This window comes from Peromyscus eremicus, chromosome 8a (genome assembly GCF_949786415.1).
Source record: "Peromyscus eremicus chromosome 8a, PerEre_H2_v1, whole genome shotgun sequence".
Classification (NCBI taxonomy): Eukaryota; Metazoa; Chordata; class Mammalia; order Rodentia; family Cricetidae; genus Peromyscus; species Peromyscus eremicus.
Genome location: NC_081423.1, coordinates 84,477,243 through 84,504,375, shown reverse-complemented (window position 1 = coordinate 84,504,375; position 27,133 = coordinate 84,477,243). Strand labels below are relative to the sequence as shown.

At 54.5% G+C, this 27,133-nt stretch overlaps 1 protein-coding gene and 1 non-coding gene across 8 annotated transcripts in view; one reads left to right on the top strand and one right to left on the bottom strand.

Moving 5' to 3' along the window:
* The window catches only part of Hdac5 (histone deacetylase 5), a 36,709-nt gene that overhangs the window by 3,749 nt on the left and 5,827 nt on the right, over window positions 1-27,133 (top strand). For 3 of the 7 annotated variants that reach the window (XR_009380736.1, XR_009380735.1, XM_059271866.1), the window contains exons 2-14: window positions 2,469-2,679; window positions 9,817-9,891; window positions 21,026-21,285; window positions 21,380-21,524; window positions 21,670-21,784; window positions 22,297-22,427; window positions 22,581-22,727; window positions 22,816-22,928; window positions 23,246-23,377; window positions 23,566-23,788; window positions 25,464-25,675; window positions 25,917-26,195; window positions 26,822-26,987. Coding sequence is in view for 5 of the 7 variants with exons in the window: in XM_059271866.1 (XP_059127849.1) it covers window positions 2,658-2,679; window positions 9,817-9,891; window positions 21,026-21,285; window positions 21,380-21,524; window positions 21,670-21,784; window positions 22,297-22,427; window positions 22,581-22,727; window positions 22,816-22,928; window positions 23,246-23,377; window positions 23,566-23,788; window positions 25,464-25,675; window positions 25,917-26,195; window positions 26,822-26,987 (2,020 nt within the window). In the remaining 2 variants the exon portion in view is untranslated. Of the gene's footprint in view, window positions 1-2,468; window positions 2,680-9,490; window positions 9,892-14,216; window positions 14,334-21,025; window positions 21,286-21,379; window positions 21,525-21,669; window positions 21,785-22,296; window positions 22,428-22,580; window positions 22,728-22,815; window positions 22,929-23,245; window positions 23,378-23,565; window positions 23,789-25,463; window positions 25,676-25,916; window positions 26,196-26,821; window positions 26,988-27,133 lie in introns of those variants that run through there. The other 4 variants (XM_059271869.1, XM_059271867.1, XM_059271870.1 and 1 more) reach the window with 4 other exon arrangements.
* Window positions 6,784-6,858, bottom strand: Trnaa-agc (transfer RNA alanine (anticodon AGC)). The gene has a single exon. It is a non-coding gene; the product is annotated as a tRNA-Ala (tRNA).

The window sequence follows — 27,133 nt, the reverse complement described above, 5'->3', positions numbered from 1 at the left end:
CATCTTGGGTGTCCTGCTTTGGAGGTTTTTCTCATTAAATACATGAGCTGGGCTACTTGGGCTGCTGGCAGTCGTGGGAATTTCTGAACCCGTGTTCCTCAGCCCACGGGAAAGGGTGTGAGCAGGACTGGGCGCCAGCCCTGGTGTGGGCTTGGGCTGAGCTGGCCTGCCCACGCGGGCCCTGCCAGGACACCAACAGCCCCACCTGCTGCATTCCTGAATTTGGTCCCAGACCTGCGCAGGTTCTTTGGTCTTCGGTCTCCACCTTTCAGTCCTGAATCTTGATCTGAATATACCTTTCTGTAGCCACAGAATCCTGAGCAGCAGGAAGCAGCAGGCCCAGGAACCCCGGGTCTTTACGTGTGTTCCTGCGGCCCTGCCAAGGAAGGCTTGGGGGCTTCTAGGCTCCAACTAGACTTCGCCCTTGGGAATCTTTGATGAGAATGGAGGGTTTACAGAGATTTAATACCACCAGGGGGTGCGGCTGTCTGAGAGAGAGCGAGCTGATGGCCTGCTTGGGACTGGGGAGCAGAGTTAGGGCTTTACTGTTGGCAGCTCTGATCGCTTCCTGACACTTGCTCTCCCAGGGCATTGGAGAGCCTGGCTTCTTTTGGAAGCAAATGAATGAGATCATGTCTGGGTGGATCGAGGGCTGTTTAGGGATTGGTCCAGGTGGGTGCTGCCTAGTGTCTAAGGCTTGAAGACTAACTATGGGGCTAGGGCGTGGACTCTAGCAAACCCACGGTCCTTTACTACATTCTCCATTACTCCATTGACTTTGGTTACCTTTGGGCCTTTTGGTGCCTTTGTATAAACTGGGAAAAGGTGTCCCTTGTTCTGGTAGATTCAGTGTCAGGCCATTGCTTGACAGGCAGTGCACAGGCTGGATTTCATAGTTGCTTCCACAGAGCACAACCTGAACCACACACAAAGCCCTAGGTCGGGGCCCAGAAACTTCAGCACCCTTACAGCGAGTGCTGGATCTGTTTGACTTTCCTAATTCATGAAACACACTCTTGTGTCCTGACTCATTGTGGGGTTGGGAAGGCAAGAGAGCATGTTTCATTTCCAGAGATGGGTGGCAAAGGTGTAGAACCCAGGGAAAGATGCCTGCCCTGAGAGCCCAGGACTGCTGGGCTGGGGGTCAGTTCCTCGCCGAGCTGTAAAAAAGTTTTTTATTTGCTTTGTTTTTCAAGATAGAGGTTTGTTTTTTTTGTTTTTGTTTTTTTTTTTTTCGAGACAGGGTTTCTCTGTGTAGCCTAGGAGCCTGTCCTGGATCTCACTTTGTAGACCAGGTTGGACTCACAGAGATTCGCCTGGCTCTGCCTCCTGAGTGCTGGGATTAAAGGTGTGTGCCACTACCAACCACCCAGCTGAATTTTAAACATTTTATTATTATTATTATTATTATTATTATTATTATTATTTTTTTTTGAGACAAGATTTCTTTGTGAACTAGCTCTGTAGACGAGACTGGCCTTGAACTCACAGAGATCCGCCTGGCTCTGCTTCCTGAGTGCTGGAATTAAAGATATGCGCCACCACTGCCCGGCTTATTATTATTATTATTTATTTTTTTTTAAATTTATTTTTATTTCACGTACATTGATGTTTTGCCATGGGTGTTGGGTCTCAGGAACTGGAGTTACAGACAGTTGTAAGCTGCCATGTGGGTTGGGTGCTGGGAATTGAACCAGGGTCCTCTGGAAGAGCAGTCAGTGCTCTTAACCAGTAAGCCATCTCTCCAGCCCCTTATTATTATTTTTTAATTACATTTATTTGTGTGTGTATATGTATGTGTGTGGGTGTGTATATGGCATAATGAATACATGGAGGTCAGGGGACAGCTTTTATGAGTTGATTTTTCCTTCTACCATGTGGGTAGGATTGAACCCTGGTCATCAGGTTTGACAGCAAGCACCTTTACTTGCTAAGTCCTCTTACTGGCCCTGGTGGTGTTTTTTTTTTTTTTTTTTTTTTTTTAAGGCAGGATCTCCTGTACCCTTGGCTAGCATTAAACTTACCTAGTCGAGTTTTACCTTGAACTTGTGATCCTCCCAAGTTCTGGGACAAACGGCATATGCCAAGGTACCCAGTAACTCTCCCTGAGCATCCGCCAGGGATCCTGGTCAGCTCAGCCTTTCCCATTGCCACAGATCGTGGCCAGAAACTTCCTATACATCGTTGTTGACATCTAGTCCCACATTGGGCACCTTCCAGAGTCTGTAAGGGCTCCGTACCTGGCACTGGACACTGATGCCTGCAGAGACTGATGTAGCCATGTCCTGTTCCGTGGGCATCAGTTAGGAAGAGATGCAATAAGAGTCTGGTCCAGTTCTGTTTGTTTCCTGTTCCCTGGGCAGGTGGCTCTCCCTCTCTTCCCAGGTACAAGCTGACCGATCCAAGGTGTCCCTTGGCTCTCAGAGTCCTGAGTTAGGGACCGCTAACCCTGCTCCGTCTCTCCCCAGGGATGCCGTTCTGAGTGCCTGACTGCCTCACCCCGAAGGATGGCCTTGGATGGGCATTAGAGGCATTGCGGCCCCGGGCTCCTGTCCCATCCGTCTGTCTGTTATCGTCTGTCTCTCTTGACATCACCGCAGCTCCACCCCCTCCCGTCCCAGCCCCCAGCGCCAGCTTCCTGCAGGCCCAGAGCCGGCATGAACTCTCCCAACGAGTCGGGTAAGAGCTGGGAGGTTGGAGAGGAGCCTCTTGGGGCAGATGCAATGGGCTGTGTGGGTTTCCTGCCCAGGCCAGCTGACTGCCAGTGTCTGAGCTGTCAGGGAATGAAGGGGTGAAGAGTGGAAAACATCACCCCATTTTCCCCTCCCCCCCCCCCCAAAAAAAAAAAAAAAGGACAGAGGCCAACTGTGAGGCAGACCTGGTATGAGGCAGACCTGGGAATCTAGTTCTGGGAGGTCCTGGGTCTCCCTCTGCCCCGATGCCTGCCTTCAATGTGAGAGCTTTGGGTACTTGAGATGGTGGTGTGAATCTCTCTGGGTAGCCTGGGACAGTGTTGGAAGCATTTTCCTGGAGACAACTGAATGTTCATGCTACTTCTTGTGGTGGTGGCTTCTTCCCTTGCTAGAGTGTGTCTCTTGTTCCATACCCTTTTCCTGGTGGAAGCCTACAAGGCGCTCTCTCTCTCTCTCTCTCTCTCTCTCTCTATATATATATATATATATATATATATATACCCTTAGGCTTGGGTATACAGTATGGGGAAAGGAGTGGAGTTATGTGTTGGTAGAAGAGTCTTGGTCCTCTGCTGAGTGCAAACAGATCACCCTCTTCCTTTTGGCGGATTTCTTTTTTTTTTTTTTTTTTTTTTTTTGGTTTTTCGCCTTTTGGTGGATTTCTAAGTTGAGGTCTTTGACTCACAGTTCCCATTCCTCTCTGCTAGGACCCTTCTCAGTGCTACCAAGAATAGTCTGTGGGTGGGATTCTAGGTAGCTTTCTGTTTGAGTGCGTCCCGACATGTGTCTGTGAGGATGTGTCTAGATGCCTTGAGCTAGACCCTTAAGAGTTTCCCAGGAGGTCACAGGTCAGTGTGGTCAGAGTAATAACTGCCTTTTGTCCTCACCTATCTCCTTCTGCAGTCTGAGAAGTTCAGGGTCTATCCTGTCCAACCTTGATCCTTCCCAGCACATCCTGCCCCGTATCGTTTTCTGCAAGCGTGGATAGATGAATATTTTCCCTCCTGGAGAAAGGGAAGTTGAGGGCATTGGATAAAGACTGAACTATACGAGGAAGGGAGGGATCCAGCCCCCAACTTCATTCCCAGCCTCCCGGGGTTGCCCTGTCCTTGCCTTCATTCAACTAAGGGCTGCAGCAGGCAGGCTCTCGAGCTCTGGCTTCCTGTCTCATCCTCTTAGGCTGGGTCATGAGAGGGATGGAAGGGGCCCCATGACTGTTCCTCAGTTCCTCAGTTCTGCTCTCTGCACGTCAGTTGTGACTGACAATAAAGCTGCTTCCTTTCTCTGAGCCATCTCCATTCCGTGCTTCACCTGGGGGTTGGGAGCTGACCCTTGACCCCGGGCACAGAGGCTGCCCAGGGACATCTGTTGGTGGCTTGGGAAGGACACGTTCCCAGCTGGAGGGTCTCGTTCTCTTGGAATAAGAGGTGGATCGTAATCCACCAGGGCGAGTGAGTTACTGGGCTGTATTCTAGACACTGATGGTTCAGGTTCTCCTCACAGCCATACTTCCAGAGCTGGCAGGAGGGTGCTACAGCTGGAGGTGTGCACCAGTTTGGCAACTTCTGAGCTCTGGCGGGGTAGGCATCCTTGGTGACCTGCCTCCTGGCTGGCTTTCCAGCTGCTCCCAGCAGGGGGAGATGCTGTCTTTTCTGTGTATGGGAGGGAGGGAGAAGAAGGGGGCACACAGGATATAGAACTGTATTTTAGGACCGTTGAGAGGCTTCAAAACAGGGGTCTTCGCACGTGGCAAGAGGTGAACTACTGTGGCCCTTCCCATAGTTTTTCCTACAGTTCCAGGGCTGGCAATTCTAGTGGGCTCCAGCTGCCCTCTGCCATGGAGACAGCCAATCTGCACACAGCTTCTCTTCTTTGAGGGGCTCAGCATCTGTTCTCTTGAGTTCAGCTGACATCTGGGTTGGGGCTGCTGATGCCCAGAGCCTGGCAGAAGCTGGGAACTACCTGTCTTGGAATTCCACAGAAATAAAGTGAAACTACAATTTGTAACCAGAGCACATAGGTGTCCGCTTCCCTGTGGACACCTTGCAGAGCCCACACACCCCCCACTTCCAAGAAAGATTTGGAGCCCCAGGATAGGCACCAGACAGTGATGAGTGTGTCTGATCTCTCCCCACATCCTGGCCTGCTTGCTCCTTTCTTCCAGGGTGTACAGCTGCAGGGTAGGTACAGCAGGGTGCTTTCTCTGTGTCCTCTGGCTTCTCTCACCATGAGAACTTTTTGGTTTGACAAGTCCTTGCTTGGCATCACCAACGAGGCTGGCCTGTGGTGGAGCAAGAAGACAGGAAATGGTCCATCCCTGCCATCCCAGCCCACAAGTCAGCATGCAAGTTCCTGCTGAGGGGTGGCAGATGGATTTGAAGTGATAGGCTTCTGGGCCCACCGCTTCGGGCAGTGGGCACTCAGTTTGCGTACCTCGGGGCTGGGCTCCGTGCCAGCACCTGACCTCATCTACCTCTCTGGCCATCTGAGGAGTCCTGCTTCCCTGAAGAGGCCAGTCTGCTCCTTTCTCTTTCCGCAGAGGTGTGGGCAAAGGGTGAGACATTCTTTTTGTTGTTGTTGTTTTGGTTTGGTTTTTGTTTTTTTTGAGACAGTGTGTCTCTGTGTAGTCCTGGAACTCTCTGTAGACCAGGCTGGCCTTGAACTCACAGAGATCCACCTGCCCCTGCCTCCCGAGTGCTGGGATTAAAGGCATACACCCACCACCACCACCTCGCTTCCTTTTTTTCTTTCTTTCTTCCTTTTTTTTTTTTTTTTTTTTTTTTTTTTTTGTGGTGAGGCATTCTTTATTTTTCTGGAACCAGTTCTGTCTGTACAGTCTCCTCCATAGGGTTAAAGACCGATAGAATCTGTAGCAGCTCTGACTTGGCCCCACTGGCTTGGAGGAGCATCCCTGGGACGTAAGACCTTGACTGCCCTGGTCATAATCTGTACTCAGTGCCATTGCTTAGAGAGGGACAAGAATGTGGCCTGCCATATGATCCTGTCTGGGTGTTTGTTGGTGGGGCCCAGGAGGAGGCATCCAGGTTCCTTATCCCCAGTGTGGGAGGGAGATGAGCTTCATGATAACACCTGTCTGCCCAGCACCTCCTAGCACCCTCTACACTTTCTCTCCTTCCCTTTCCCAGGAGGGAGGGTGGCTGCCCCCTCCCTTTGGGGTGACCAGAGAAACTGGGCCATGGGTGTGGGGTGGAGCCAGGAACCTTGGCGTCCTGTCTCCCTGCCTCAGGCTCTGTTTCTGAGCCCCTGGGAGGGCAGGCAGCCAGCCAGAGGAGGAGAGAAAGTGGGTCAGTGCTGGTGTGGGCAGGGGTCTGGGGAAAAGACCCTTGGTCCCCCTTCTCTGCTGAGGTGTCTTGACAGATTGGAACCTGTTCTCTCTTTCTCTGCCTTGCTTCATCCTTCCAGATGTTGAAGGCTTAGGAATGGAGGTGAGAGGAGGCAGTGTCAACCCAGAGGGGAAGCAGGAGATGCCAAAGTGGGTGTCCACGTTTTTCCTGCAGTTAGTTTTAAATGAGAAGATTCAGCTAGTACCTAACCGTGGACCTAGCTCATGGTAGTTCCTGGGCCGTACGGGTGGGTCCCAGCATGACTGGGCTCAAAGGAAGAAACTAGAGGTAGTAGGCAGAGTTGATGTTTCCGGGGCATCTCACAGCTCAGGGTCTCAGGGCCAGTCTTGGGCTTTTTGACTACACAGAGCAGGACTTCTCTCCCCATTCAGTCAGGGCTCCATGCCAGTCTTTGGGCCGAAGAGATGGGAGCTGGAAGAGTCAGAGAGGCAGCCCTGGGCTCTCCTCTGCCCCGGCTTTGGAGGGTTTGGAGGCCCAGAGTGCAGCCTTAGAGGGACGGGGCAGAGGTACCGCTGCTGGGGGGCGGGGGGGCGGGTAGGGCTGGTTCTCTACCCCAAGCTGGCCTTGAACTTGCTGGTGCTGGCTGTGGATGTGTTTCATGGACCATATACTTAGTGAGTACTCGGTGAGGTTTGTGGGATAGGACTTGGGAGCTGGAGCTAGGAACGGGAACACGAGCAGAAAGAGCTGGCCAGGTTGAGCTTAAATAAATAAATATAAATATATATTGAAGCTGAGGATTGAACCCAGGGCCTTGTGCTTGCTAAGCAAGCGCTCTACCACTGAGCTAAATCCCCAACCCCATAAAAAAGGAATTTTTTGTTGTTGTTGTTGTTTTTGTTTTTGTTTTTGTTTTGTTTTGTTTTGCTTTTTTTTGAGACAGGGTTTCTCTGTGTAGCTTTGCATCTTTCCTGGAACTCACTCTGTAGTCCAGGCTGGCCTCGAACTCACAGAGATCCGCCTGCCTCTGCCTCCCGAGTGCTGGGATTAAAGGCATGCACCACCACTGCCCAGCAAGGTTAAATATTAGGAAGACGTTGTTACATTGTCTTCATCTTGGTGAGGAAAGATGCCTGTCTTCCCTCCCTCCCCCTGGACCTGTCCCCTCACACTTCCTTGGAAGATTTGGGGACTTGCATTAGAGATAGACATTTCTTCTCCCTAATGCATAGAAGTCATGATGCAGTCAGTCATGATAAAGTCAGCTGGCTGCTGTCCCTGAGCCCACACTTGGGAAAGAAGAGAATCCTCTTTACCAGGTTTGCTAGCTTAAACCTGGAGTCCCAGCTGGGTTTAAGGCTGAGTCAGGAGGAGTTTGAGGCTAGCCTCAGCTACAGAGGGAGACCCTGTCTCCAAATTAAAAACAGAAAGTAAAGAAAGGGAGTCCTCTTTGATCTTCTGACGTCAGGCTCATCTAGGGAGTGAAGGCCTTGCCCTTTAGTTGTCGTGGCTGCTTACCCTCTCCTGAGCAGCACTCCCTTGCCCGTCTCCTGTGCCTGGGGCAGGTAGGGTGAGCCAGGACAGGGCTAGCCAGCCCTTCTGGTTGTTCCCAGCGTGGGTGGGTGGAGCCCCAGCTGGGAGGGGCTGCTGCCCCCGGCTTTCTGGGCTCCCTTGTGTCTGCCGCCCTCAATGGTGGAGCTGGTCTTCTGGTCTTCTTGCGAGGTCCCAGTTGGCCAGAGTGCAGTTGGGGGAAGGGTGGTACACAGGGTGACGTTGTCCAGCACCCAGCTCCTGGGTTGCAGTTCTGCTGCCTTTTTCTTCTAGAATCTGCCTGGGCTGTAGCTTCAGACCCCTCCCAGTTTGGTTCCGGGTCCCTACCCCTAGCAGCATCTGCATCTCGCCATGCCTGGGAAAGCTTGCCTCTACCACCCTCGTGTATGTGTCGTCCTACCTGAGGGAGGAGGCCCTTGCTCTCCTGGAAGAGGCTCGGGAGGACGGGCTGCCGTGAGCCACAGCCACTGTGTCCTTGCTTAGACAGCTTCTCCCAGGCTCCTGACAGGAGGGTGAGGTCATCCAGTCCGGAGAGAGGACAGGTGTCCCTGGCTCCGTGCCTGGAGTGGGGGGCAAGGAGGGGCCAGGAGGGGCCAGGAGGGGTCCAAAATAGCAACTGTGACGTCAGGAAAGGGGAGGAGGATACAGACCCAGGAATAACCAGTCTATTAAAAGGCTCCAGTAAGGTCAGGGGGCCAAGTGGGATCTCTTTATCAGTAGGAGGCACAACCTGTGGAGAAGAGGCAGGTCCACAGCGGGGAGTGCTGGCAGGTGGCACCAACTTTGGTGGCACAGTGGCCCCGTGGCCCACGAAGGCCCAAAGAGCTGGGGCTGCTCCACCAGGCCAGGATGCTAACAGTTTTATGACTACCTGGAAGGCCTCCAACCCCAAGGCTTCCTATGTGGGCACTGGAGATCCTTGTCCCTGGGCAGACTCCTGTATTCCTTTGCCTGTCAGGTATGGTGGTCAGAACCCCAGACCTCCATCCCTACCATGTGAGCAGCTCTGTGACTGGGGTGACTTTTGTCTTGCTCTACCTCAGTTTCCCCGTGTTGGCCTCTTTCCAGGAGGTCATGGTTAGCGTAAAGGCAGTGGTATTTGTGATGCCCTTGGCATAGCCCTCACTGGGTACACTGCCAGGAAAACATTGATTGAGCTGAGAATGGGCAGGTGCTGTCCAGCCCCCTGCCTGGGCTGGGCAAAGCCTGCCCAGAAAGTCTCTCTGCTCCCTGGAAAGAAGCCGACTGCCAGAGGTGGCACTCTAGAATGGGAGAAAGCTGCCACCCTACTGCTATTTAGGGTCTCCCTGATAGTAAGAGTGTAGGGAGGCATCCTCTCGGCTCTGTGGGAAGGGAGAAAGTCAAACAGACTCCACAGGCTGTTGGGAGGAGGTGTGAGGTTAGGCCAGGTGGTTGGGTGTCTGTCACCCCTCCCTAGGCTTTTTGATTCCTTTCCTCTGCTCTAAAGGGGGAAGGTAGCAGGTCCAGGCTGGCTTCTTGGTGACCAGTGCATTGTTTGCCCACAGCAGTAGCCAGAGCTGATCCCAGATGCTGAGTCCCCTGCCTGTACTCTTCTCCGGTCCAGCCACTGGCCACCCAGGTCTGTGGCCTTGGCCCTGAGTGCAGGCCTTCCCAGTCCCCCCTCCCCCTTGACTGGCGCTTCCTCCTGGGGTGGAACGCGCCTCCCCCCCACCCCCCCCATGGGGCCTCCGCCAGGCCTGGGCTCCTGGCAGCCAGCCGGCGGCGGCTCCCTGAGCATGCTCCACCTATTTATAGACAGGGCCCTCCCCCAACTGCTATTTCAGTCTCTTGCCAGCTGCCGGCGGCTCATTCGGGGAGGAGGAGCAGGGAGTCAGGCCCAGAGCTGTCACCGGTGGCGCTGGCGCTGGGAGGGAACACGGAGAGCCTGCCTGCCCACTGAGCTCCCCTTCCTGTCCCCTGAGCACCCAGCCATAGCCCAACTCCTGGAACCTCTGGACAGGCCTTGGTCCATGCTCCTGTAGTGGAGAGCAGGCCTACAGCCTCATTAGCCTCCCTGCCTCTGCTGCCTCCAGAGCGCCCAGGCCGGATGAGGCGCCTCCTTGCCTTGTGGGTCCCAGCGGCAGTGGCCTGAGGGAGTCCTTGAGCAGCCAGCCGGCCCGCTGACCACCTTCCCCTCACCGGCTTCCGCCTCGGGCGGCCCCTCCCTGGCATGCTGCTGGTGCCCAAGGCACAGGGGCTCGTGGAGATGCTGCAAACCATCTATGAGACCGAGTCCTGTTTCTCAGCAGATGGCATGTCAGGCCGGGAACCATCCTTGGAAATCCTGCCACGGACTTCTCTGCACAGCATCCCTGTGGCAGGTAAGTGGCTCTGTGTCCCCACCTGCCCTCAGCTCTTGGGCATCCTTCTACGTGGATTGAGCATCTGCTGTGAGTCTTGCCCCATTGGGGTCTTGCTTCAGCCTTTCTTGAGAGTTTTGTTGAACGTCCGTGGATTGGAAGAGCCGTGCTTCTAGGGCGATCTCCCTTCCGTCCTCGCCCAGAGCTGCCCTTTCACCTTGCCTCCTAGCCAGCCTCAGCCGTCTCCGTCCAGTGCCTCAGCCTTCAGCAGGATCAGCTCAGCGGCTAGGGGCTGGGGCTTCCTAGAGGATTCTGGCCTAGTTGGCACCATGGTCAGAGGAGAGGAAGTGGGTCAGTGACCTGTCTCCAGGCTGCTTGCTCCCCACAATTGAGATGCTTGCTGTACCTGGGGTACCTACAGGAATAAGAAATGCCCTAGCTTTTGTGGTTTGGTTTGACCTGGGCAGGGTACAGTGACTTTGGCAAGTTTTTGGTCAGGACATTTCTGAGAATGGCCACTTAGGGAGGAGGTTCACTGGGATAGGGTTGAGCAGAGACTAGCTGCTGGGATGTTGAAGGATTTTGGCTGCCTTAGTTGCTAGCTTCCTCCTATCTCTTCCACTCCTTGAGGATAGGAAAGTGTTACTTTGACTCTGGTGGGCTTGAAGACACCCTAACCTAAGCTTGAGGAGCCCTAGCTCTGCCACCTTCTCTGGGGGAACTTTTTTGATCCTTGGGGCGTGGAGTCCCGTCCCCCCCCCCCCCCAGAGCTGGCCACTCCTTCTCTCACTCCCAGGAACCTGTTGGCAGCATCAAGCCCTTTTGGTATAGCCTCCCCACCAGGCTGGCACCACAAGATGCTTCCTCCAGGGAGGGGCCTGCTGGACCCATGCCCGCTTGGCCCCTCCTGGCAGTGGCTGGCTTGGTACTTATGTGAGAGAGAGAATATATGTGTCTGTGTGCTAGAGTCCCTGACTCTGGATATGTGGGTGTGGATCTGAAGGGTCCAATTAGGAGGTGGGAGCTGTATGCCTCTCTGGGTACCTGTGATTTGGTGCTCGGCTGTCCAGGCCTAAGGTTGCAGTAGGATAGGGAGGTGTCAGGAGAATGTTTTGGGAAGGTTCGGAAACTCCTTGTAACATGATTTGATGTCTGCTTGGACATGGATAATGATGTCCACTTAGTGTCCTCTTATAGGGCATAGTCGTGGAGACCAGCCCTGCAGTGTGCCCACCAGGCTTCTGGGATGGAGCCCAAAAGGCTGGTTCTTGCCCAGGGCTAATTGAGCTACATACAGCCCCTGTCCTCAGCCCCTAAACCTTGGCCTGTGGGTATTAAGGTGGGCTCTTGGGAGGTGAAGGGAAGTCTGCAGAGCATCGCCTAGGATGGCTACTAGCTGTCCACCCATTTTGCACTGAGCCTCCAGTTGGCCCCAGGTTCCCTCTTATTTACTCCTCCTCTTTGAATTAGACCCCCGAAATCCTGAAAGTTTAGGACCATGTTCTTCTATCCCTGCATGTACCCCAGCCAATCCCTGTCTCCAGATCTCCAACCTGGCCTTCTGAGCCGTGGCGCAGTCCCTGCTGGCAGGAGGGAGGTGTGAGTCACTGGAGCAGCTCCGGGAGAGGGCTAAGAATGTTGCCCCTGAGCAGCTCTGATGCTGCTGTGTCTGTGACGCTGCTGGGGACAGATATAGGCCTGGAGCTTGGCTGCCTTTTTTTTTTTGGACTCTGGAATGTAAATAGACGTTTCAAATAGAAACACTTTAACCTTTGGGTTAAGAAAAAAAAAAATCCACCCTAGATAAACATGGCCATGAGGGCCCAGAGGCCTGGTGTTTCCCTTCTGTCCCCTTTCCCTTCAGACACTCTCTCCTTCCAATTTCTGGAGCAGCCTCTAAACAAGACACAAAATCCCGAGACTGAAAAAGCCAGTTTCCAGGGGTGCCTTTTTGGATGGTGTTGCTGGTCTCCCCAGTCCAAGGGATTGGAGAAGAGACCCTTCCAAGATGCTGCCTCTCTGTCCCTTGCAGCAGCAAGTCCTGGAAATTCTTATTGGGGGGCAGCTTTTGCTCCCCGTGCTGTGTGGTTGGCTGCCAACACCCAGCACCTAGCACAGTGGGTGGTACCTAGATGAATGAGTGTTGCATGAGGGGGCGGAGGCCCAGCCTTCTGGCGGGATGCCTGGGCACTATTCTGGGGCTTGACCTGGTGGCTGAAGAGAGGCAGCTACGGTGGGCACTGAAGGGTAAGGGAGCTCAAGAGGGACACATGCACCCCGCTCTTCTTGCTTAAGGAAGGGACAAGGGGACAGTTTCTGCTTCCACTGATGGTGATTGGTGGCCTCTCTTGACAGATGGGTGTCTCTGTCTAGCCACCCTGTCCCTGCCCAGCGCACAGTGGGCATTTCCTCTTGGCCCTAGCTTGAGGATCCTGGGATCTTCAACTCCTCTGTGGGATTCCCAGTGACCCAGAGCTGGGCTCTGATTTCCCTGTCCATGTCTGGTTGAGCTGAGTCCTGGACACTATGAGAAGCAGTGGCAGAGGAGGAGACTTCTCTACCCACTGAGGGAGGTATGGATCTGGCGTGTGCCAGGAAGGAATGCTCTGGATGTTGGGAAGTCCCATGGAAACCGGGGCTTTCCCTGGCTGTTCTTATTTAGGCTCTTGAGGCCATTCCGAGCATGGCTGTGTGTCAGGAATGTGTAGGTGTGGGGATGCCAGGAAGGTAGGAAGGGCAGGACTTGAATGGAACTAATATTGTAATACACGAGGTGACAAGGATACCCGGGACTTTCCTCACTGGTCTCTTTTAGGAAAGACGTTAATAACCCACATTCCATAATTGAGAAGGATCAGAGAAGTCAAAGAACTTACCCAGAATCACAGAATAAGTAGGAGCTAAGATTTGAACTCAGGTCTGTCTGTGTGGGGCCATTGTAAATCCACCCAAAAGCTTTTACTCACATTTCTCTAAAAATTGGTCCTTTGTCTGGGTGGGTGTGTCCTTGTACCTGATGTCTGTAGCTTAGCATCCAGAGCATGGGCTAGATTGAACTCCAGTCTGTCCCTTCAGTGGGTGCGCATCTGCAGTCTAGAACCTGAACAACCTTATGTGGTAGGCCTGCCTGTGTGTGCTCCTAGGGAGTAGGGCCCATTCTGGCCCCACTCCTGGGGTGTCTAAGGGTAGTCTTTTTTTTTTTTTTTTTTTTTTTTTCTGTAAATACTTGGAACCGCTTAGCCAATTATCTCTCTCCCTGCAGGCGCTTTGGCGCCAAGGAAGAGGAGGGTTCCGGAACAGAGTAAAACACTCACCGTACAGACAGCCTCTCCTGCCCTCGTGCCCTCCTGCCTCATCTTGTTTTTGAGACCCTCAGCTGTCCCTTCCCCTCTGCACAGCTGCCAGACAGGAAATCAGATTAACCGTGTCCACACACAGCTGTAACAGCTGTCAGAGTGTCCACAGGCAGGACAGGGAAGTTGTGAGACCGTGGTTCTCTGGCTTTGAATTGCAACAGAATTGCCAAGGGGCTGTGTTCAGACGCAGGTTCTGAGTCTGTAGCGGGGGCTCAGGAGGCAACATTTAAACTCCTCCTCTGGTGGTTCTGAGGAGGAGGGGCGAGCTAAAGTCTGAGTTCTCTCTCAGGTTTCGTGGAAGGCCCTGGTGGGAGGAGGGCCGATGCAGAGGGCGGGTGGCTGTTACCCTAGACAGGCAAATACAATTCCCAGCAGCCTGGCAGTCTGGAGAGAGGATGTTTTGAGATGCCAGGAGCAGGTGTCCAAACTTGAGCAGGGTTGGGGGATTATGGCAAGCAGCCAGGTGGACAGGGTGCCTTGCTGGACACTCAAGCCTGGGTTGCGCCTGGAGAATGGGGGCAGGCCTGCCCTGGGGCCCCTGCCTCCTCCACTCCCTCCAGGTAGGAGCCAACAGTCCCAGCAACAGCTGCAGGCTTTGCGTGGTTACTGTGTCTTTTAATTGCCCGCAGCTTCTGTGCCCAGGTATTTTTGGGGATGGTGGGGAGGTGAGAATCCTCTTTTCTAGATAGCCTCCTAAAATCAGCGCGGACTCCAGGGATACCCTGTGTCCTCCACCTGGATTCCGCATCCCCTATCAGGTCTTCCAGAGTCTCAGCCTGCCTCCAGCGTTCCCTCCACTTGTCCTCTCTCTTCAACCTCTGGGCTCCGGCGACCTTCATCTAGGTTGCTGGCTCCTTAGGGCTCCTCGTTGCACCTCTCACTGAATTTGGCAGCAGCCTCCAGGCTCTCCCCTTTTTGCTTTGTAGGGAGCGGGGCAGAGAGAGCCAGGAGAGTCTAGATTAAGCACTGGCTCCTCTGCCTCCTTTTCAGGTGACCTTGGACAAGCCTGTTCCCTCTGTGGCCTCACTTTCCTCTTCCTGCAGCCGGGGGCGTTGAGTTGCCGAGCTCCTGGGCCTTTTCCTTACTGACATTCTGAGGGTCTCTGAGGTCAGTTTCATGTTGCTTCTGCCTTGCTGGAGGAAGGGCTGAGGGTCTCCCAGCACCCTGCTCCAGGAGGATAGAGAAATAGCCTTGGGGAGAGGTGTTACCCATAGTGGGGCACAGTGAAGTTAAGGATGGGAGGATTTCAGACTCCTTAGCGTGGGGGTGGGTGGGTTTGAAAGCAGGGACCAGAGCTTGTGCTCATTATTCCAGGTGATGTTTGGGGGGGGATTGTTGGGATCCCACTGCTGAGATCTGAGCTGCAAAAAGCAGGCAGGGAAGCCAGGGAAATGGCCTTGAAGTGCTGGAGTTGAGAGGATGCAGCTCCCAGAACCCCGTCTTTTTCAGTGGCACCTAGCTGCTGGCCATGCTGCAGGTCATAGGAAGGGCTCTGATGGGACAGGAGCACAGAGTGACCTTCAGACAACCTGGATGAGAACTAAGGCTTGCTTTCCTGTGGCCGGAGGCTGAGCCTAGCATTCATAGAGCCTAAGTGGGCTGTGAAGTTGCCCTTACATAATTCTTAGCCATTTGTGTGCTTTACTTTTTGTTTAAAAATCAAAACAAAACACCAAACACATTTTAATTTACTTATTTTTGTGTATAATTGTTTTGCCTGCTTTGTATGTCTGTGTGCCATGTGCATGCCTGGTACCTGAGGAGACCAGAAGAGGGCCTTGGATCTCCCAGGACTGGAATTACAGATGGTTTCGAACCACTATGTGAGCACCAGGAATTGAACCTGGGTCCTCTAGAAAAGCAGCCAGTGATCCTAACCAATGAGTGATCTCTCCAGTCCTCCTCCTGTGTGTATGTGTGTGTGTGTGTGTGTGTGTGTGTGTGTGTATGTGTGTGTTTGTGAGAGACAGAGAGACACAGAGAGAGAGAGACAGAGACACACATACACACACACACACACACACACACACAGAGAGAGAGAGACAGAGAGACAGAGAGACAGAAAGAGACAGAGATAGCGAGAATGTCGGTGTAGTCCAGGCTGACCTTGAATTTACCTTGTTGCTCAGGGATTCTCCTGCCTCAACCTTCTGCCATCATATTTGACTGTTTTTGTTTTTTTCTTTAATCATTTTATTTCTTAGACAGGGTCTGATTATGTAGTTCTGTTTGACCTAGAACTTACTGTGTAGACAAGGCTGGTTTTGAATTCACAGAGATGTTTTCGATTTTTTTTTTTTTTTTTTTTTTCTGGAGCTCAGGACCGAAACCAGGGCCTTGTGCTTGCCAGGCAAGTGCTCTACCACTGAGCTAAATCCCCAACCCTGTTTTCGATTTTTTAAAATAATTTATTTAAATGTATTTTATGTGCATTGGTGTGATGGTGTCAGATCCCCTGGAACTGGAGTTTCAGACAGTTGTGAGCTGCCATGTGGGTGCTGGGAATTGAACCTGGGTCCTCTGGAAGAGCAGCCAGTGCTATTAACTGCTGAGCCATCCCTCCGGTCCCTGATTTTTGATCTTTTGAGACAGGGTCTGGCAGTGTAGCTCAGGTTGACCCCACTCACACCCTGAGTACTAGGATTAGGGGTATGCCACCACACCTGGCTATCATGTGAACTTTAGAAACATTTATGATGATGATGATGATGCTCATTATTATTTTGGTGCCGGTGATCATACACAGAGCCTCATGTATTAGGCAAGCACTTTATCACTGTGGTACATTCTGAGCCCATAGAAACACTGAATAGTAGTCTGTAGGCTTTGCTAGATTGCCAAAGCCAACACACACACACACACACACACACACACACACACACACACACACACCAGGAGCCATTAATAATAATAATAATAGCCTAGTTCTTCTGAGATCTTCCAAGGCCTGTGCCAAGCTCTGCAGCATTCTCTTGGGCTTGGCAACCTGGGAGGTAGGTGCTCTGCTGCCATTTTGCAGATGCTTGCATGAAGCATGGGGAGGCGCCTAGAGCCTTGACGAACGAGTGGCGCAGCCTTGAGTCTGGGCGGTCTCCTCCAAAGCCCGCGCTCTTAGCCATGACATGACTGTGTTCGCTTGCATGGCTGGACGAGTTGTGTAAATTGCTAGGTGAGAGTCATACCCGGCCTGTACATGTGGCAATGCCGTCTGAATTGTGGTAGAGCCCGTTGAGCCTCAACTGGCCTCTCCAGTCACGTAAGAGCACAGAAATAGATCATGGGAAACCGTCCCCGGTGGGGAGGGGTCATCGGCGTCACGGGCAAGTGTGAAGTGTGCTCCCTGCCTCCTTCCAAATTCTCTCAAGGCCAAGACAGGGACAGGAGCCTTTTTTCCATTCTCCAAGGGATAGACAAGGTAATTAGACATTTCAAGAAGCTGCCGGCTGTTGGCAAAGGAGGCTACCTGGATCCTGATGGGGTGCGCCGTCTCCTTGGGTGGGCTTCCCGCCTGTGCTGTCTGAAATGATACCCCACACTGGAGCCAGGCTGAGCATACTTGTGCTTAGGAACATCCTGCCCGTGCCAGAAGCCAGGCCGCCTGGGTTTGGATCCCTTCTTCTCTTCTGCACTGCCGTCTCTCTGTGAAGCTTGACTTCCCAAGCCTGTCACCAGGGGCTGAAAACAGATGGCCTCAAAGGACTCTTTCACCCTGTCCCCTCTAGGCAAAGTGACACCACAGAGTCAAGGATTGTCTGCGTAGGCCTTGCTTCTTCAATCCTGAGTGCCATATAGCTTAATGCTCCCTTGTCTTAGATCCCCCTCCTTGCTCAGTGGCTCCTGGAGAAGGATCTTTCAGTGATAGACACTGAGCCTCTTGGGTCTTCTAGGTGGGTCTGAACCCTGGGGTGACCCAGGGTTCCCCCAGTGAGTAGAAAGCACCTTTCCCTGCTGGTTAGGGTTTGTTTCCCAGGAAGCTGACCTGTGGTGTCTCCAAGGGAGGGTGGAGCACGGCTTGCTTGCAGAGTGTTCCAAGCAGGACCAGGGCTTGTCCTGGGGTAGCTAGGTCTGTTTACTTTGAGCCCTAGTTCCCAAAGGTACTGTCCAAACCTGTTTCTTGTGGCCCAGAGCCCCTTATCCACCTATAGACCGTATCTCTCTTTGCCTGGGACTTGCTGTTTTAACTTGAAATTTCACCGTTTTGTTGTTATTAGTTGAGCTAGGGTTTTGCTCTGTAGCCCAGGCTGGACTAGAACTCACTGCAGTCTTCCTGCCTCAGCTTTCTGAATGCTGGCACGAGCCACCATGGCTGGCTGTGGTTATTATTTTGTTTTTGAGGCGGGATCTCACTGAGCTACTCAGTCTGGCTTTCACCTCACAATCCCTTGGCCTCAGTCTCCTGCGTATCTAGGATTACAGTGTGCGACCTCCAGTTCACCCCACGTTCTTAGGCTAAGGCCATGCTGGCAGTGGGCACAGAGTTGCCCCATTCGTCCCTCCTTCTGAGGGGCCTAGGCATCTTTTGTGCTATAGAACCTCCTGGGCTGATGGGACTCATGGACAGCAGAGGCCCCCTGGATGAGAAGGAAATAGCAGTAGGTGTCAGCTCTGCCCAGTTCTACCCATGAGCTTTGCTGTTCCGTGCCTTCTGAGCCAGAGCTTGGTATGGGCAGGGCCATCCTGATGGCTGGACACGGCCAGCACTGCCCACCCCACTGCTTGGGCTGGGGGCTTCTGCATGGAGGCAGCATGGGTCAGTTTGCTCCTAAGGCTGCCACTCCCTGGAGAGAGTCCGGGTTTGAGTTCTTAGGATAGGTGGCTAGTGCCTATCCCTGGAGCCCTGGCACCTCTTGCCACAGGAAGTTCCTGGCATTGACTCTGTTCTGTTCTATGCAGATCAGCATGAGGCCTGGGGTGGGGTGGAGTAGGTGAAATGAGGACCCAGGATCTTGCTGTCCCCTGTGATCTTGGCCTTTCAGGGGGCTCTTTGCTCACCTGAGCTCCCACACAGTCATCTTATTGAGTGGAACATGCCCCTCTGCCCACCCTTTCCTTTTTCCCAAGGTTCTCCAACCTTCCTAGGCCCACCAGGAGGCAACCAAGAGCCTCTTCCTGTCCTGACACACCCACTTCCCCTTCCAAGTGCTTGGCTTGAATGGCAGCTGCTGTCACCTGCTCTCTTCTTGCCAAGCTGGCAGAGGGCAGAGATCCTTAAGGGGATGCCAGGCTAGCCAGGCAGACTACATTTGGGGACCCCATTCTCTTTCTTCCCTGGCTTCCATCCTGAAAGGAGCCAGGTTGCCACCTGGCAGAGCCTGGTACCGTTGCATGCTGCTGCAGATTAACATTCTCTCCTGATTCCTGCTTGTAGCTTGTATTGGCGCAAAGCTGTGTGGTAGAGCCCTCTGCCACCTGCATACCAACGGGGCCGCGGTGCCCACTGCAGCACAGACCAGGCTTCTCAGCAGTGCTAGCAGTGGGAGGGTCCCCCTTAGGTGAACCCCTCAGCTTTCTGCAGAGCTCCTGTGAGGGAAGACAGCCCTGCCCACCACTGTTCCAACCTGGGTTATCTGTGGGAGCCAGGGTCTTTAGACTCTTACTCTTTCCTGGGCCAATGGGCTAGCGTCTACCTCCAACAGCCCTGGCATTGCCAGGGGCAGTAGGTTGAAGCCAGTCCACCTCTTGGTAGAGTGATCAGTGTCAGGACCAAGGCAGCTTTGGGTGGGAACTGATAGCCCTCCAGCCAGCTGAGGCTTTGCTGAATGCTGCAGGGGCTGGGTAGACTAGAGACTGGCCACCAGCTCCTTTGCTGCCCTCTTGCTTTTCACCCTGATGTAGAGCGGGTCCTCACCAGAAAGGCCCCAGGAGTTCAGGCACCTTTCATCTGGGTGCTGAGGCAGGGCATGGAATAGCGGGAAAGTGAGCGGGTGCGTGCAGTGGGGGTTGGGGGGGGTTCTGTGTGTCTGTGTGTGTGACTCCACCCTTATGGCCTCATCTGGCCACTCCTGCAGATGTGGCTCTGGCCCGGTGGCCACAGAGTCGTCAGTGTGGCTGACAGAGAAACCACAGAGGAATGTGCTCAGCTTATGTTGGGCGAAGAGGGGGTACTGAGAGACATCCTGCTCAGGCTCTCCCTCTCCACCCCACCTCCCACTTCTAGTGGGTCTCCCAGGCATATTAGACATAAGGGTGGTATGGCTTGCTCCAGGCCTGGTGATGCCCTTCAGTACTGTGTACCCTGAGGACATATGTGGGGGGCTCTTTTTAGCCCTTCCCACCACATACCCTTCCCACTCTTGATGTAGGGTCAGGTGTAGGGGGTGTGGGAGTGTGAAGAGGCCTGAATACTGGCAACCATCAGGGTATCAGGGTTGTGTCTTCCCTCTGCCTGGGATGCAGTGGGCCACTTGGCTGGGGGAACATCTTCCTAGCCCCGTGTGGCCTCCCTGGGCTAGAGCGAGGAATGTAGGATTTTCCTTTGGAGAAGTGGAGAGAAGAGGAGATGAGTTGCTGTTATCTTTCCGACTTCCTTCTTCCCGGGCAGTGGTATCCTGCCTTCCCCTTCCTGTTAGCTGCAGGCGGCTTTGTGGGGTGTGGGTTGGGGCTTGGGGGCTCCCTGCTGGTGTGGTGTTTGCCTGGTTGCCCTGGCAACCATTGGGCAGTGATGTGGAATGACATTCAGTGACCAGAGGACAGTGCACAGGGATCAGGAGGTCAAGACCCAACCTTCCCATAAGCCAGTTGGAACCTTTCCCATCTCGTGGCCCATTGTCCGTGTGTACCTCAGAACCACCCAGTGGATCCCTCTAGCACTATGCCCTTCCCAGGGGATCCTCCCCTGGTTGGAGACTGAGGTCCTCACCACAGCTCCAGGCCCCGCCCCCCATCACTCTTCCTGTCTGATTCCCTTTCCTTTCCTGTCTCCTCCCTCCCACCTCCTCCCTGCACTCCCATTCTCCCCCCAGCACAGCTGCTGTTAGGCTCGCTCTATATATAGCGGCATTTTCAGGGTAATTACAATAAAACTGTTGAAAAGAGATAATCCAGCAGAGGAAGCCGGGCTGACTTGTCCCTGGCTGGGTGCAGCCCTTACACCCCCTTTCCCCTGAGGCCTTCTGTTCCCACCCTTCCCCCTCCATGCCTGCCCTCCCCCCCCACCTGCCTCACCTGCCCCAGCTGAGATGAGACTGAGAGCAAGCTATCTGGAAGGTCTTCGCAGGCTCAATCTCTGCCTCAGTTTCTCTTCAGGTATAGGCTTAGGTTGGGAGCAGGACAAGGGCCAGTGAGTGAAAGTGTGGGATTTAGATTCATCTCGAGGTTCTTCAGTCACCTGGCTGTGTTGGGTCGAGTTACTCAAAACTCTTTCTGCCTCAGTTTGCTTATCTGTGAAAGGGGTAATAGTAATAGAATCGAACTCCTGTATCACTGTGCAATTGAAATGAGCCGTGTGTATAAAATGCCTGGTATTAACTGTCAGTGACAGTATCGGGTGTTGAGCACTGACACTCTCCAGCTGCTGTTCATCACACTCACGTGTAGATATGTTTTTTCCTCCAACCCAAGGCCTTGTGCATGCCAGGCCGACCCTTCCTGCATCCCTGTTGCAAAGTTTCTTATTGAAGTTCATGACTTCAGCCTCATTTAGAGAAAGCGGAAGGCAGTGTCCGTGGGTGGAGAGCTTTCTGTCATGCAGGGTCTAGTGGACCTGTCTGGTAGTCTCTTGGGCCCTGGAGCCAGGCTCTCAGGGCTGAGAGCAGTCTGGGACTGGACCCACTGACCACTTGTGTGTCTTGTGCCCACAGTGGAAGTGAAGCCGGTGCTGCCAGGAGCCATGCCCAGCTCCATGGGGGGTGGAGGTGGAGGTAGCCCCAGCCCTGTGGAGCTTCGGGGGGCTCTGGCAGGCCCCATGGACCCTGCGCTACGGGAGCAGCAACTGCAGCAAGAGCTCCTGGTGCTCAAGCAGCAGCAGCAGCTTCAGAAGCAGCTCTTGTTCGCCGAGTTTCAGAAGCAGCACGACCACCTGACGAGGCAGCATGAAGTCCAGCTGCAGAAGCACCTCAAGGTGAGCAGGCGGGGCCGGGGCCCACCAGAGGCGCAGCGCTGCCCGGGCCTGCCCTCACCACTGCCCTCTGCCCTCCCGCCCGTACCCACCGCAGCAGCAGCAGGAGATGCTGGCGGCTAAGAGGCAGCAGGAGCTGGAGCAGCAGCGGCAGCGGGAGCAGCAGCGGCAGGAGGAGCTGGAGAAGCAGCGGCTGGAGCAGCAGCTGCTCATCCTACGCAACAAGGAGAAGAGCAAAGAGAGTAAGGCCGGTGGGCAGTCCCGGGCCCTACCACGCCGTAGCCGCAGCCCCGGGCGCCCGGCGCAGCCCCAGCCCCAGCCCCGGGCGCCCGGCTCAGCCCCAGCCCCAGCCGCGGGCGCCCGGCTCAGCCGCGTCCTGTTCCGTAGGTGCCATCGCCAGCACCGAGGTAAAGCTGAGGCTCCAGGAATTCCTCTTGTCGAAGTCAAAGGAGCCCACACCAGGCAGCCTCAACCATTCCCTCCCACAGCACCCCAAATGCTGGTAATGGCTCTGGGGGGCAAGGGTTGGCAGAGGGGCCCTGCCCAGGGGCTGTCTGGTTATAGGGTGGCTTGGGGCTTCCTGCCTTGTCACCATTTTTTGAGTTCTGCAGCCTGTCCTCGTAGGGAAGCTCTCCATCCTGTTTCTCTTCCTCCCCTTCCCAGGGTCCACTTTTTTTTTCTCCCTCTGTAATGTACAACCCTAGCTCCGTGAGGGGTCGGGGTGGAGGTAGCCACGCCCCATGTGGCCTTTCCGTAGCTCTTCTTTGCTATGCTGTGTGTGGTAGCACATGCCTGTAGTTGTAGCACTCAGGAGGTAGAGGCAGAAAGAATAGGGGTTCGTATTCATCCTTGGCTACCTAGCAAGTCTGAGGCCAGCCTGGGCTATATGAGACCCTCTTTCAAAACATCAAAATATAAAGACAAACCCAAATCTTCCAAGTCAAACGACTAGCCTATCGGTGGCAGGTCTAGGGGGTAGGTGGTAATCTAGATCTGCTTCCACCCCACCCCCAGGGGAGCCCACCATGCTTCTTTGGACCAGAGTTCCCCTCCCCAGAGCGGCCCTCCTGGGACGCCTCCCTCCTACAAACTGCCTTTGCTTGGGCCCTATGACAGCCGTGATGACTTCCCCCTCCGCAAAACAGGTGCGTGAGCCCTGGCTTCCGGGAAAATGGCTTCTAGGGTAGAGGTGGGCATGTGCAGAGGGCCGTGCTGCTGCCCCGAGTTGACCCTGGCTGGTGGGCTGGGCTTCAGGTTGGTGTGTAGATCAACCTGAGTCCCAGCGACTTTCTCTCCAGCCTCTGAACCCAACTTAAAAGTCCGTTCGAGGCTAAAACAGAAGGTGGCGGAGAGGAGAAGCAGTCCCCTCCTGCGTCGAAAGGACGGCACTGTTATTAGTACCTTTAAGAAGAGAGCGGTCGAAATCACAGGCACAGGGCCTGGGGGTAAGGCCTCCTCTCCTGTCCTAATGGTGAAGGTCTGGGAGTTGGGGCGGCTCAGAGCAGGCCCCGGTGACAACCACTTCTCCTGTAGTGTCGTCCGTGTGTAACAGTGCGCCCGGCTCTGGCCCCAGCTCTCCCAACAGTTCCCACAGCACCATCGCTGAAAACGGCTTCACTGGCTCAGTCCCCAACATCCCCACTGAGGTACAGGACTGACCGAGGCCGGGGACGGGGTAGGGGGCACAGAGGTGCTCTTTCTCTTGGAAGGAGGAGTTTGGCTCTCTGGTCTAGCTGAGTGCTCAGCCAAGATGCCTCTGTGTACATTTGGAGGGTTCTTGCCTGGATATGTTGCCTTGAAAAGAGATTTGTCCCCCTAGGCCCCTGTCTCTGTCACCCCCACTTGGGGCTCAGGGTTGGGGGAGTGAGAGACCGTTCAGAGCCCTTGGCCGTGGTCCAGGTTGCCCCTCTCGGCTGTCTCTCTTTGTCTGCTTTCATGCCTGTCTTTGTTGACTTCTCCCCAGATGCTCCCCCAGCACCGGGCCCTCCCTCTGGACAGCTCCCCAAACCAGTTCAGCCTCTACACGTCTCCTTCTCTGCCCAACATCTCCCTAGGGCTGCAGGCCACGGTCACTGTCACCAACTCACACCTCACCGTAAGTACAGGGCGCGTGCGCATTATCCTAGCTAGGGCCTCTACTTTTCCCACAGCCCTAAGGGAGCTGAGAGGGCATGGCCCGATCTGGTGGCTGGGCAGAGAGTCCGAGAGGGATGCTGGTCTGAGTTGGCACGACAGGCAGACTCAGTCTGTGCCTTATCTACCATCATTCTCCAACCTCACCAGGCCTCCCCGAAGCTGTCGACACAGCAGGAGGCTGAGAGGCAGGCCCTTCAGTCCCTGCGGCAGGGCGGCACACTGACTGGCAAGTTCATGAGCACATCGTCCATCCCCGGCTGCCTGCTGGGCGTGGCGTTGGAGGGCGACACGAGCCCCCACGGGCATGCCTCCCTGCTGCAGCATGTTTTGCTGCTGGAACAGGCCCGGCAACAGAGCACGCTCATAGCTGGTGAGTAGATGAACGGCGTGTCCGAGAAGGGGTGTTCGGCTCCCCTGGGAACTCAAGTCAGGGCTCTCCCTTAGAGAAGAGTAGCCGGGAGTCCTCTCTAGCCCTGCCACAAGCGTTAGCAACATCATTGATTTCTTACTCTGAAAGCATCAGGAACCAGGCACTGGTTTGGTAATTCCTGGCACTTGACAGAACCTACCGCTCTCACCAAGTTCATATTCCATAGCAGAGCTGGCCAGCAGGAATAATGCAGACTGTACTCTGTTTATTTAGTTAGGTGGGTTTTTTTGGCGGGGGCGGGGGAGGGGGCAGGGCTCACTGTGTCATTATGTAGCCCAGGTTGGCCTCAAACTAAGGGCAGTCCTCTTTCCTCAGCCTCCAGAGTGCTAGGATTACAGACATGACATATCACACTAAGCTCCAAACCCATACACTTGACTTAGAACTTTCACCATATTTAACATTTTTAAAGAGGGCTGAGAAGGCGGCCCACTGGGTCGAGTGATTGCCGTGTGGTGTGAGGGCTCAAGTTCAGATCCCCACTTCTCAGGGAAAGCCAGACACAGCAGCACAAGTTTGTGTTCAGCATCCACATGTGAGAGGGAGACAAGACAGGAATTCTTGGATGCTCACAGGCCGGCTGGCCTGGTATACATTGCAGGAAACAGTAAGAATGCCCTGTTAAACACGGCAGAAGGTCAGGACTGATGCCCTAGACTGTCCCCTGACGTCCATATTTGTGCAATGCTGCACGCACACACATACACACATGAACGTGTACAGGCATATACACCATGCAAGCACTATTTTATTCTCTCTCTCTCTCTCTCTCTCTCTCTCTCTCTCTCTCTCTCTCTCTCTCTCTCTCTTTTGAGACATTGTTTCACTATGTAGCCCTGGCTGGCCTCAAACTCACTGTAGACCAGACTAGCCTCTAACTCAGTGATCTACCTGCATTTTGATGGGATTAAAGGTGGGTGCCACCAAGCCCAGCAATATTCCTTTCTTTCTTTCTTTTCTTTCTTTTTTTTTTTTTTCAAGACAGGGTTTCTCTGTGTAGCCCTGGCTGTCCTGGAACTCATTCTGTAGACCAGGCTGGCCTCGAAGTCATAGAGACCTCTGCCTCCCAAGTGCTGGGATTAAAGGCGTGTGCTACTATCGCCCGGCTTATAAATTTAACTTCTGTCTAGAATATTATTATCATCTCAGTCTTTGTTTTCTGTGAGCCTTGGAATCCCATGTATGTTTCGTACTGGTAGCTCATGTCAATTTAGGCCATGTTTCAAAGGCTCGCTCATGCCCATAGCAATGACATTGGACAGCATTAGACAGTCAGTCCTTAGTACCTGCGGACATTCTTAGGGGCTCTGCTAGAAAGACGCATGATCTTGGCCCAGAACTTCTCAGCCTGGCGGGATCTCCAGAGTCTACTGGCAGGGCGATCTTGTTGAAGTTGGCGAGAACTAGCCATTGTTCCTGCCTGTGGTGGGCCCACGACTACTTGTGCACACTCAGGCAAACCAAAGGGAGAGAAAAGTGACCCTAGGAAGAAGGCTTGCTGTTACCAGTGCCTCAGAGCTCACTGTTGAGGTATAGGGAGGAGAGAGAATGGGGCTCAGCCTCAGGGACAGGATGGCCCCCCAAATAGTGCTTACTCCCCTTTCCATCTCCATAGTGCCACTCCATGGGCAGTCCCCACTGGTGACGGGTGAACGTGTGGCCACCAGCATGAGGACGGTGGGCAAGCTCCCGAGGCACCGACCTCTGAGCCGCACTCAGTCCTCCCCGCTGCCGCAGAGTCCCCAGGCCCTGCAGCAGCTGGTTATGCAGCAGCAGCACCAGCAGTTCCTAGAGAAGCAGAAGCACCAGCAGATGCAGCTGGGCAAGGTACATCCAGACAGCCGATGTCCTGGGCTACCCAGGAGTGAGCCAGGCTGGCACGACACCTGGGGGCTGGCCCCCCCGGGGAGCTGAGTGCTCGGAGGAGCCACCTTGGCGTTTTCCAATCCACATAGAATTGTGTGGACAGGTGCCTGGCTGGGAGAGGGAGAGAAGGGTAGTAGACCTACTTGGGCTAAAGGTTGCCACAGCCGCACCCACCCCCAGACAGTGTCCTTTCTTCTCCCAGATCCTTACCAAGACTGGGGAGCTGCCAAGGCAGCCCACCACCCACCCTGAGGAGACAGAGGAGGAGCTGACAGAGCAGCAGGAGGCCTTGCTGGGGGAGGGGGCCCTGACCATGCCCCGGGAAGGCTCCACAGAGAGCGAGAGCACCCAGGAAGACCTAGAAGAGGAGGAGGATGAAGAGGAGGATGAGGAAGACTGCATTCACGTCAAGGATGAGGACGTCGAGAGTGGCCCTGATGAGGGCCCCGACTTAGAGGAGTCCAGTGCTGGCTACAAAAAGGTACCTCCCACACACTCGGTCTCCACCGAGTCCCGAGTGGTGAGGTTGCCAGGCTTGAGCAGCTTTCTAAAGAGCGAGAAGGGGAGGAGAAACCAGGAGGGAGTGGGAGGGGCCTCCTGTTGGGTCCCTGAGCTGTGCCCGCCAGTCGCCAGTCTCCCTTTGTGACTGCCCTTGTCTCTCATCTGTGCCAGTGTGCTTGTGCGTGTGTGTATCTGCGTTCGTGGTGTCGGCGTCGGCGGCTGGTTGTGCGTTGGTCTCTGCGTGCATGCGTGCATGTGTACACACACGCCCCCACTGTTACTACAGTGTGCCTGGAGCCTAGTGCGCTCCATTCATTGCGGACACAGCCCCAAGCCCTCAGGCCTGACTCATCCCGCCCCCACCCACCCCCGTCCCTCTCAGCCTCTTACCTCAATGCTACTATTTGGAGTGACTCATCACATCCCCCACCTTCCCCATCTTGCAGGAGACGGCAAGGCTGGAGTGTCTCCTGTCCCTGGAGGGAGCAAGTGGGAGGAGGTGGGGGGGAAGGAGGAGACTTGGGGGCCCTCTGGAGGCTGAAAGGACCCTGTTCTCAGTTCCATCCAGGCGGAGCCTTACACAGGCCTCTTCTTGCTCCTTTCCAGTTGTTCACAGATGCCCAGCAGCTGCAGCCCCTGCAGGTGTACCAGGCACCCCTCAGCCTGGCCACTGTGCCTCATCAGGCCCTGGGCCGCACCCAGTCCTCACCTGCTGCTCCTGGGAGCATGAAGAGCCCCCCAGACCAGCCCACTAAGCACCTCTTCACCACAGGTAAGCCCCACCACTGCCCAATTCCGTCCTTTCGCCGTGCACCAGGGGCTTGGATGTGTAGCATCCATGGTCCTGCATACACGCTGCATGGAAGGGACAGGGGTCTTCATCTCTCCCTGTGCACCACAGCTATTCATGGGAGCAGC